The 12,287-nt window shown below is 40.4% G+C and overlaps 1 protein-coding gene across 1 annotated transcript in view; it reads right to left on the reverse strand.

Moving 5' to 3' along the window:
* Positions 1 to 11,771: 11,771 nt before the first annotated feature.
* The window catches only part of PCDH11X (protocadherin 11 X-linked), a 376,452-nt gene continuing 375,936 nt past the window's right edge, over positions 11,772 to 12,287 (reverse strand). Inside the window, exon 8 of the mRNA XM_054566617.1 lies at positions 11,772 to 12,211. Within this exon, the coding sequence (XP_054422592.1) occupies positions 11,772 to 12,211 (440 nt within the window). The remainder of the gene's footprint in view (positions 12,212 to 12,287) is intronic.

Genomic DNA, 12,287 nt, shown 5'->3' on the forward strand with positions numbered 1-12,287 from the left:
GGTAGCTAAACAAAAGCGTATCCCTGCTGTTCACAATGCAGAGTAAACTCCGAAGCCTATAAATAAGAGGCTACGTGTATGAAGACCTTCTGCAAAACAAGCCATTTGTCTATGGAGGTATTAACAATCTTTACGCAAAGAACTGCAGCCAATCTGAGATTGCAGTTATTTTTTTTACATCCCCAGTTCAAATTCTTAGATGTGCCTTCCTTCTCATAGCAAATAATTTTCCTTTGCTTTTCCTCTTCAGAGAATACCTCAGGCATGGTGGATGTTTTCTCTCAAGTTTACACAGAAATAAAGACATAGATGAAAAAATATGTGTAGGTATACAGATAAACACACACCGAGCCAGCCCTGTGAGCTTTTGTTACCCAACAAATCAAAAGTAGATTAAAATGGTCCAAAAGACGTGTTTGCTTAGCGTTTGTCATTGTCCAGGAAACAGCCAGTGAAGAAGCTGCACATTAAACAAGCGCACGTCTGTGATCGCAGCTCCAGGTCCTCTGCCCTGTTAGCTCCTGATTCCTTGTCCTTCGCCTATGCGTTAGGGCGAATTATGCCCCTGAGAAATGGCATTGTGGCTACTTCAAACCAGTAGCATGTAAACTATTCTGCACCTGTTTTACTATGAGACAAATGCCCAGTTCCTCCAGAGTTGGTCAAGCTGAAGAGAATGGAACATCCATTGTCAACGTTTGATTGCCAAAAAAAAAAAAAAAAAAAAAAAATTATCTCCAGCCTTGGCTGGTGTGGCTCAATGGATTGAGTGCCCACTTGCAAACCAAAGGGTCGCCAGTTCGATCCCCAGTCAGGGAGCAGGCCTGGGCTCGGGCCAGGTCCCCAGCAGGGGGCGCGCGAGAGGCAACCACATGTGGATGTTTCTCTTCCTCTCTTGCCTCCCTTCCACACTCTCTAAATATAAATAAATAAAATCTTTAAAAAAATTATCTCCAAGTGAAAAAATAATCTCTAGACATAATTTTAGGCTGTGTGATGGGTATAAAATTTCACTTGCACAAGACGAATGAGTCTTAGTGACCTGTCCGTCACTTAGTGACAACACAGTGAATATAGTGAGTGATATTGCATCACACACTGAAAAATTTGTTGAGGGTAGATCCCATATTAATTTTTTTTTATCAAACAACCAAAAATAAAAATAAATCTACAAAATTCTAAATTCTACAAAAATGCAGAAGGTCTTCCCCAGATGTATGATAAATATATGGTAATGCAAAAATTAATTCTAGAATATAAGGATATAATAAATAAAGTTGCATGTTTTCACTTATCATTTTTGTGCTTCTTCAAAGACATTGTCATTTGTTTTGTATAATAGTTTGCATTTTTTTCAGTGAAAAGGACTAAATATGTTTGCCTTGACTCATCTTGTTTTTTACATCTCTGGAAATGATGATGTGTCTCCTTTTAGAAAAAAATAATAATTAGAGCCTCTTGTAAGAGACTGGACTTCGTCAAGTTCAAAGTTGTTCCCCTGCAGCACATCCCATTGGGACCCGGGGCTCAGGAAACCAGTGTGAAAGGTTATATTCTGGCTACTGGTATTGCTGTGAAAACACACCAGGCATTGTCTTTGCTCCAGGAGTTTCAGGAGGCTGACTAATATTCTACTGTATATACTACACTTTCTTTATATATCCACTCACTGACAGGCATTTAAATTATTTCCTTGTCTTGGCTACCGTGAATAATGCTACAATAAACGTGGACTGCAGACATGTCTCTGAGATCTTGATTTTAATTATATAGGACATGAATCAAGTCATGGGACTATATACGAGTTCACTGATTCTTTTTTCTGCCTGATCAAGTCTGTTGTTCAAATCCTCTGGTGAAGTTTTCAGTTCAGTTATTATGTTCTTCATTTCCAGAATTTCTCTTTGGTTCTCTTTTTATAGTTTCTTTTTCTTGATACTCTCTATTTATTTATGTATTGCTCTTCTGATTTCGTGTAGTTGTCTATCTGTGTTTTCTTATAACTCACTGAGCTTTTTGAAGATGATTATCTTGAATTCTTTGTCAGATCATTTATGAGATCTGCATTTCTTTAGGTTTAACTACCGGAGGTTTTGCCGTTGTTGTTCCTTTGATTGTCATGTTTCCCTGATTCTTTGTGTCCTTTGAAGCTTTGCTTTGATGTTTGCACATTTGATGAAATAGCCGCCTCTTCAAGTCCTTACAGACTGACTGTGACACGGAAAGACCTCTAGCAACCAGCCTGGTTGGTTTCTCATCATCCCCCTCCCCACCCCCAGCCAACGTGATCCTTCCGGGCCAAGTTTCTCAGAAATGGCTCTCCTCTCGTGGTTCAGTGTGGATGCTCTCAGTTTCCTGCTCATCTAGCCCTTTCCTATTAGCTAATTTGTCCCATATGTTACTGTTAACCTTGTGTTTCGGTGGGGAAACAAGAGGTGGGAATTCTGATTTTTAAAACATCCTAGGCACAGTCCCTTCTCCCCTCTTTCTTCCCGCATGGGCTTCACACTGTTCCCCAAACTCTGTGTCCCTTTGTCTCTCCCGCAAGCTCCTCTCTCTCCTCCTTCTTCTCCCAGTTACATTCTGCATTAAGTCTTTCAAACCTTCCTGATTAGCCTTGTTGAGATGCAAAATAACCCTCTTTGCGTCTGAGGAATGAACTCTCCTGGCCCCCTCCAGGTCTCCCACCCCCCATGGCGGCCTGCCTCGATGGCTGGGAGAATAGCCTCTGTTTTTCTTGGACACCCCAGTTTCTGGACCCCATTACAAACTCCCATTTGGGGGGCCCCGCTGCACCCTGTTATAGGGCTATTTAGAAGTTCTGTTTAGATCGATGGAGCTACTTGGCCAGCGCGCTTAGGGAGAGCTTTTTTGCTGGAACTCAGATTTGGCCCTTATGTTGGTGGATGTGCAAACGCTAGAACTCAGAAAATTTCTTTCTATGATAGTTTGAGTTCTTTTGATCACAAAAATTTCCTGTATCTGGAAGATAGACTTTGGGAGGTAACACTTCCTTTTCAGGAGAGAGGAAGAAAATGGAAAATTGACTCTTTTGAACTCTTTCAGTCAATTCCTTGTTTTCAGCTCAATGTTTCTCCCTAAAAATCTCTTATGTAGCAGAAAAGGTCAAAATAGGCGCTGGGCTCTTAGAAAAGACACACATGATCGAGTGGAAGCTTGTCAACTGGACAGAGAAATGGCAGTACCTCCCTCCACTATAAAAGCGAGCAGGAACATTCCAAGTTATTGTCTAAATTTGAATGGCGTTCCAAAATCTGTGTTAGTTTACAGGATTGATTGTGAAGGGAAAGGTTGTTTACCAATTTGGAAGAAAGAATGAGCAGAGAGACAGAATTCTCACAGAAATAGAATTCCTATCATGGGAACAGAGGTATAAACATGTCCTGTAAGGTACAGATAGTGCGCTTTTTAAAAGATGGCAGAACCATTTTGTGTAAATGTAGATGAGTGAATTATAATTAAATAGCGTTAGCTGCCATTATTTGTTTTCAAGCACTATGATTTGCATACTACGAATAATTTAATCTCCACAGTAACCCTAGCTTACTCTAACTGAAAAAGCTTTTAATCCCAAATATACGTTTGTCTTTGGTATGCTGAGATTCAGCTAATTTTGCAACTAAAATGCATTATGCAATTAACCAATAACAACATAAATGCCATTAAAATACATTAGCATATTCATTCCGTAGGCAGAAGGCCCGGGGCAAAATAAAAACTAGGCATTAGAAAAGTAGGTTAAGCGTTTTAAATGGGTAACAGACTAAATTAAGTCAATGTTGTTTAACATATAGCATTTTCAGGAGGCCACACATTATTCATTTCTTTGGTACGTTCATTAACAACCTCCAAGAATTAATAAACATTACTTAATATATTAAGCACATTATCATGGCAACTTTGATTGAAGTTTGGCTTTGGAATCAGACCTTTTGAGGTTCATCCTAGAGCAATAACCTTTCGATGTCATAATAGCTGACTTTCTAGTCTGCATTTGATGCAAATTTTCCAATTTACAAGGCATTCTTTTCATTTTAATTCAGAAAGAATGCACTGTTAAGTGTTTCATGTAAGAAGCTGACTGCTACCTTGTGAAGTACAACTTCACGTGAAGAGTGATCTCTTTTGTTACATTTTGAATAGAATATTCAAAATATTCAATTTGAGGACAATTTGTATAATTTTAGGTTCTTTGAATAATTCAGATGCATTCATTTGTTCTTGATTAGTGAATCAAGACCTGAGAAAGAATATATTTTATTTTATGACATGTGGCATTAATAATTTATTATTTCACTTGCAAATCTCTCTTTCAGAAGAAACATTGGTAAGTCTCAAAATCATAGATATACTAATGCCATGTACAGCCTGTTATGAAGAGCAATCTTGATGGAATTTATAAGAGAAGTTTGTATTCTGACAAGTAGAGCCATATAAAACCAACTTTTTTCTATGAATTTGGAATAAATTTTCCCCTTGGAATTATCTAGGTATACTATCTGTGTAAAATGTCTTGTACATTATGGTTTATTTTCATAGTTCTGTCAAATACAACTCAATGTAGTTTTAACATAGTTGTGCTTCTGAAACAGCTAAGTCCTTGCTCCTTAAGAAACAACTCAAGGGCATCTCCAATGCCCAAATTATGTAAAATTCTGTCACTGAGACGCAGAGTCTCCAAACCAGTTATGTTCACCATAAACCTTTCTTAATGAGTTGCCAAATGTTTGTAAAGTGTAAATTTTGTCTTTGTTATAACTGAGAATGCATACTTTATGGCAAAATTTACAAAAACAAAAAACAAAAAAACAAAAAAAAAAACAAGCTAAGCAGCTATGCGATGCACTATAAGAAGGAAGAGGTGTAAGTTTTTCCACCCTGGTAACCTTTTGTACCTGGTCCACTCTCCTTGCTCTGTGCATTTCTAACAGCCTGGATCCTGGCCGAGGTTTGAACGTTTGCACCAGTCTGCTGGCTTGGGCCAGTCTGGAATTGCAACTAACTTGTGGAGAAATCATCTTGAATAACCAACTGAACACTAGCCGGAGAAAAGCCTTATAACCACGACCAGAGGGAAGAAACTACTTCACCACAATGAGACTAGTAGGGAGGACAGAAGAGGTGTGAGAGGGCTCGCTGGGCTCCTGGGGAAGGAGGCAGCTGAAGTTTGGAGGGATATTTCAGTGGCCGGGAAGTTCCCCTGAGAAGTGTAGGGTCTAAACACCAAGCTGCGCTCCCCAGGCTAGAGCACCAGAGCCGGGAAGGAACCCAGATAACAGCCAGCTGTGAAAAGCAGCAGGCGTTCTGCCTGCGAGGGAGAGATGGCTGGAGACACAGAGAGCCTCTTAAAGGACCAACACACAAAATGCTGTTTGTAGCCAGTTACCCTAGGTGCTGGTAAAAGGGGAGCAGAGTGGTCTAGAGACACTTGAGGAGAGACTGGAGACAGAGCCTTGGGGAGAGAATGGAGAGAGTAGCTGGTGGGATCCCGGTGCTGAGTCGTCCTCCATGCGGCAGCAGCCATCTTGCTCAGGCAGACCACGCCCCTGAGAGGCAAGAGCGTGAGAGGACCCAAGAGCCCCACCTCCAGGAAGCTCTGCTCTGGCCCCGTAGTGCTTAAGCCTGACTGCTGAGTGCAGAGTGGTAGCCACGGGTAGTAGATCCCTGGCTAAAGGGGGCGCAGAGTGATCTAGAGACATTTGAGGAGAGACTGGGGAAGGAGGCTTTGGGGAGAAAACAGGGAGAGTAGCTGGCGGAATCCCGGTGCCGATTCATCCATGTGGCAGCAGCCATCTTACTCAGGCAGACCATGCCCCTGAGTGGCAGCAGCATGGGAGGACCCAATAGCCCCACCCCCAGGAGGGACTCTGCCCTGCCCTGTGTTTTCTAAGCCAGCCTGCTGAGTGCAGAGCGACTGAAGGAGATAGCCTTCACTCGCCTCCAAGTTCTAACAGTATACACGTGTTTTGTGAAGCTTCTTGATTGAAACTGAACACACATGTTTGTCTTCTTGCTCTCTTGAGCTAATGTTGCTATGGGATTCATGAGTCTCTAAAAAGGTTTACCTATTCTTCAGTGCAGATATTGGAAATATCAGGTCTAGAGAGCTGGATAGCATCAAAAGAGGAAGGAATAGAGTTTCAATACATGTGAGCTTCCCTTAAAAACACATGAATCCATGCCAAATCTGTAACAAAAATATTTCCTTCAAAAGCCAATAATAAATGGTAATAAATGAACCAATTGATTTTTACACTAATGTACTTTTATAATGAGAAGCTTCAAACCTATAGAAACAGTAAAGAGAATTTTGTAATAAAGCCACATGATCTCATTACCAAATCTGAGTGTTCTCCTTGGAGAAGTGTCCGTTTAGGCTCTTTGCCCATTTTTTAATTGGATTGTTTGTCTTTTTGGGGTTGAGTTTTGTTTGAAGCTATTTTTATTACACCATCAACAACTTATTTTAGAAATCAGTGTGACTGCTTCTGGCAATAAGATCAGCAAGTTCAAATATGTTTTTAAACAAGCTAAATATTAGGTCACTAATTTTTGTACTTACTGAAATATTAGAGATTTTTCAACATGCTTTTCCAGTGCAGTACTTCTTCCCTATTCACAGGGTTTGTTGCATTGTATTCACCGTTGCAGGTTTTTATAACATGTATATTATACTTCTAAAATGCCTATCTCTTTTTGCCAGAGGTTAAATTTTTGCTTGATTTAAATCTTGTTTTTCTCTTCCTTCATCACCTTACCCTTGGTGATAATGAGTAACTCAATATCACAATAATAGAAAGAGGGGTAAAAAAGGAAAGAAGACATAAAACACCAGATTAGGTGCTCTATAAATCTTCATCAGACTCCAGGACTAATAAAAAAAGCCAGATGCAGCTGCCTAGTAACTAATCCCGTGCAGCTTGAGAGGTTTCCTCTCCATTAGCCAGAGGCAAAGTGAAGCTGGGAGTGGAGTGACTTTGTTCCACCAATATTATCCACATTCTCCAGAAACTTCTTTCACTTGGATCCTAAAGGGTTATATAGAGAAATCCTTAGGTTGCTTTTACATTAAATGAGGCAATAGGCTTATTCTTATATACAGGGTGGGGCAAAGTAGTTTTACAGTTGTGAGTATACAAAACAGTTTATTATTGTCTTATTAATTATTATATTATTTTCCATACGAATTACTGTAAGTCTACCTTCTTCCACCCTGTAAATAAATCTCTCTTAAGTTTGTCTTGAAAGATGCAAAATAAATCTTCTAAAACACTACATTATTGTTCACCAACTTTAAAACGTAAGAAAATTGGTTCATTGAAAGCATTATCGTGAAGGTTTTAACACAGTAAACAAAAAAGGAGTCCTTGCTGGCATGGCTGGTGTGGCTCAGCGTACTGAGCGCCAGCCTGCGGGGCAAAGGGTCGCCAGTTCGATTCCCAGTCAAGGCACAGGCCTGGGTTGCAGGCCAGGTCCCCAGCAGGGGGCGCGCGAGAGGGAACCGCACATGGATGTTTCCCTCCCTCTCTCCCTCTCTTCCCCCTGCCTCTCAAAAAAAATAAATAAATAAATAAAAAGGGACGTGAACTCATGGACATGTACCGCCAACAAGGTGTATTTTACTGTATATGAATTTAAAAACCAATGTAAAATGAAGTCAAACCTTTGACTTTTGAATTAACAAACAGACACAATACAAAAGCATCTTTATTTTTATAACTTTATTAATACCTATATTAATGAATATAAGAAAACATGCAATACAGAACCTGAAATAGAACAATCCATACACGTTTGCCACTGGACTCCATACCGCCATCCTGGGCCACACGCTCTCAACCACCTTGCTCCCGAAGTGCGGCGGCAAAGCTGCTTCGGGCTACTGTCCATTTCAGATGCTGTATGATGTCACAGAGGAAGGGTCTTTTCCAAATACAAACATAAATCTATATTTCATAAAATCCCAAGTATTTGAAGCAGAGATAGCATAAATTTCACACATTTGATTTCTAAAAATATCACAATCACTAAACAATTGCCTTCATTGTTTTTCACTTGTGCACACACATTTTTCTGAGTAGCCTTTTCATGACTACTTCTGCTGTCGTCAGCTTGCACCGCTTTAAAAATCACAGTCACTGAAAGCACACGGAGTGTTAGCGTACAAAAGCTACTACGAATGACTATTTCAAGGTCTTTGCACAAAATCGCTCTGGTGTGGTAATTGGCACGTAATGTAAAAAGGCTTTGTCCAACCACAGTTTAGCTTCTCTTGCTCCCACGTTTCCAGGGCAATTGTGCCCCTTGGAAACAGCCAAAACAGTGCCTAATGGTTTTGTGTTAGAAACTTCATCTAAACAGAATTATAAATGTGGTTCGAAACAAACATGAAAGAAGAAAGACAAAAAAAGAGAACCATACTGGAAAATGTCAATCAGAAGAGTGTAAAAAAAAGCCTAAATGCCTCGGTATTCATAAATGTATATCGGGAGATACACGCACATTCGGTCTTAACGTAAACAACAAAAAGCTATCGTTGCAATGAACATGTGGGTCAAATGTACTTATTTTTTTCATGACTGAAAAGGATTTTTGGGAGGGCATGTGACTTGAAGACATCATAAGGACTGCACAGTTCGTGATTGATTGTTTTGGGTCTATGTTTATCCCTTTTCATGGAAATGTGTGACAAATATTAGTCTGGGAAGGCAGAGGCTCTCGCTGTCACCATCACAATGGCACTCGTCATTTGACAGCCGTGTCTTCTGACCAAATTTACATTACCAGAAAGTGTTCAATAACTAAATTAGACTACACAAACTGCACTTGCTAAGTTCGTTACATTGTCTGCATCATATGTAACTTTGTTTTTAATACACCCACACAGTATTAGCTTAAACTTGAAGAGAAAATTCAAGAAAACAATGTGTATGCACGTAGCATATAAGATACAAGGTGTTTAAATACATACTTATAAATGTGATATAGTAATGCTATAGCAAGTAAATTGTTAATCACATGTAACTGAACATAGCCACAAAAAGAGAATAACCAGTCTCACTGAATATATTACCATAAGTTGTCATTCAATTTGAAGCTCAAATTGCAAACTAAATCAAGTCTCTCTTTTTTTCCAAGGGCATTATTTTGGACTGATGGTAAAACAAGACTTTTCTCTAGGCCCGTGAGCTGTGTCAACCTATAGCTCTGTCTGTGCTGCCAAATCTTGGCAGTGTGATGAGAAAGCTCTCGTCGGACCTGAGCCTTGGAAGCCACACCAAGACAGCGGGCTTTCTCCCGCTTCCGTTCAGCGCCTCTCTGGTGGGGACCCAGAAGAGCGGCCCAGTCCGTGAACATTCGGTCGGAGTTAGAAAGGGCGCTGAAAGCGCATTTGTTCATTCCTACAGCTCTAGGAAAGGTAGCAAAACTTGACCAATTTTTAGACAGGAGCATTTAAGACCGCACTTATAACTCAGTAAACCACGCTATCCGGAAAAAAAAAAAATCCGAAATATCTAAATTTGGCTCCTATTCTGATTCTTATTAACATAGTAAGCAGTTGTATTCCTAACATACTATTTAATGATTTTTCCCCGTTTTTCCTTTTTGTCTCTTCTCTTTACTTAATTTTGTGTGTGTAGATCTTAACTAAAATGTGAAGAGAAAAAATGTGAAAGTTACTAAAATAAAAGAAAAAATTCTCACACATTATCTGTGCAAGTTTTCAGAGGAAAAAAAAAACCCCAAAACAACCTACAGTCTACTGGAAGCTCTGATTTTGTTATTCTGGGGTTCTGTATCTTCCCCAGGTTTAAAATCTTCATCAGCAATAACATCAACAACTATATCAAAACCTACACATGGTCAAATCTCAATAAACTCTCAAACATCATCCGTCAGTCCTTCCGGATTCACATGCACCCGGACTTCCAGTATTAACAAACGCAAAGGAGAAAAAATATTAACACTACTAATTCAGTTGAAATTTCAGTAATTAAAGTTTTGCAGTTAAAAGGTAAGAAGTTATTCTACACACCAAAGCAAGTACAATTTAAAGAGCTTCCCGATGGGAACAATATATTCTCCAACGCTACGTAAACTGCCGGGCAAACATTCAGTGGAAACCTTCACCAATGAAACTATACATTCACCACAATTTATAGTACAACATTTACACACAGTTCAATCATAAATTACACTTCTTCAAGTTACACATTACAAAGTCTACATCTAATTTAATTAACAAGAAATATTCACTCCCCCCCCACCCCCAATTAATACATCAATTGTCTCTTGGTTGAGCGTAACACTGAAACAAGACATTTTCTGGGCTTTGCTATGGAGAAAAATGAAGTTGGTGCTGTTTCTGTAAATTGGTCATGGCCAGTTAGAAGGACAACAAAGGAAACAAAGAACCTAAGGAAGAAGCTGGCGTCCCTGGGGACGCCACTGTATTCTTCGCTTAGAACAGATTTCGTTTTCATAGAGACTTTGTAGTTGTTGCTTTAGTGTGTTATTGGGGTATTTCTCATCTACCCCAAGAAGTAGTCATGAACCTTATCTCTCCCTCTGCACATCTCCTTAAAATTCTGTCCTGTAACACCTTTCATGTGGATTTAGAATTATATCTCTTGATTCTCATCTTGTTAGCAGTGGTTTTCGTCAGTAAGTTGAGCTAGAATGACAAAAATCCCTTAGTCATAGAGGTTTGTCATGTGGTTTTATCTACAGTTACATTAATTTGTTTATTCTTTCTACTGACCATCTTTGGGTATCGGCCTATTCAGCTGTCATGTCAACGGTTAAAACTTCCTGCTGTTCTTTAGAAAACAGCAGTTTCCTGTTCTGGCTATAAATGAATCACACGTCAAATACATCCACTTTTCTTGTGATTTCCAGGCTGTTATGTACAAATTCCAGAAGATAAAGAGCCAATTAATAATGGAATCTAGGCTTAAATTGCATATACAACACAATTTCTGATGCACGTTACACTAAATTACAAAAATAATTTTTTATAGAAAGAGGCCCATTTGGACACAGTTATTGCACTTCAGTGTCTCGAACTCTACTAAAGAGTAGAGAATAGGTTACAGACATCAATCTGTACAGTGTATATATATATTCTTTACGTAAAATGTATATACAAATTCTATCACAATATATTCTTCAAATAAAGGTAGAAAACATAAAAAAGACAGAGACAAAATATAAGAGTTATTTACACGCTGTACTGTGCACTTTTGTACAAACACCAATAACAAAAAACTAGAGACCAAGAAGTCTCAAACAAAGAGACAAAAATGCTATCCTACATCTACCTTCTAATGCTATCTGAACAAAAGTTGAGCTAAACTAAAATCAGATATCCGCTAGCTTTCCGTTTGTTACCTCCTAGGTCTACAAAAATCAGAATGGAAAAAATCAGTAATATTGCACATTTTGTTAAAAATAAATGAAGTCACAGTGCATCAGAAATACTGTACACTCCGTATTAATATCTAACATGGTAAGCCTTTCTGTACAAAAGGGAATGAATTTTTCATTTCTTTTTAAATACACATTCCGAATTAAATGGTGAATTGCTCTTTGCCTTTTGACTAAGGGTCTAGCTCTAGAGTTTGTTCTGGTATCTGTTTCTATTTACATAACTATGTACAAACCTAACATTTGGGAATAGTCGTTGAAACTGGGTCTTAAAGCTTGACTATATACATGCTGTCGAGAAGTGAGAGTCAGCTGTCGGGGCCTTAAAACAGATGCTCATCCACGCCGGGAGAGCCATCCCGAGGGGCCCGGGCCTGCGGCCCAGGAGCGAAGGTTTTCAAGGCGATGACTTTCACCGAGTCATCCCTGCGACAGTGGGGCCGCGCGCCCCCCTGCGCCCCCTGATCGAGAGCCTGCGGACCCTCGGGCCCGGCCCCCGCGCCCCAGCCCTGGGCGGCCGCGGGGCTGAGGTGGAGAGCAGAGACCTGTGCGCGCGGCGGGCTGTGACTCAGGGCGACAGCCTGGGTCACCGGGGGGCTCTGGCGGCGGCGAGACGAGGCCGGGGTCGCGGGCGGGCTGGGGCCGGCGCGGGCCATGAGGGCGGCGGGCATCCAGCAGGAGTCCGAGTGGCCCAGGATCAGACACTCGTGGGTGCAGGTGTCCGGCACCTCGTCCAGGGGCGGCTGCACCGTCACCTCTGCGGCTGCGGGGTGGGGGGGGATGGGGGGAACAAAAGGCGAAACGTTTTACTTAAAAGAGGTCGTGGCTACGGGACAAAT

The sequence above is a fragment of the Pteronotus mesoamericanus genome, unplaced genomic scaffold (assembly GCF_021234165.1).
Source record: "Pteronotus mesoamericanus isolate MK-2021 breed Mesoamerican mustached bat unplaced genomic scaffold, CSHL_Meso_final contig_177, whole genome shotgun sequence".
Taxonomy (NCBI): domain Eukaryota; kingdom Metazoa; phylum Chordata; class Mammalia; order Chiroptera; family Mormoopidae; genus Pteronotus; species Pteronotus mesoamericanus.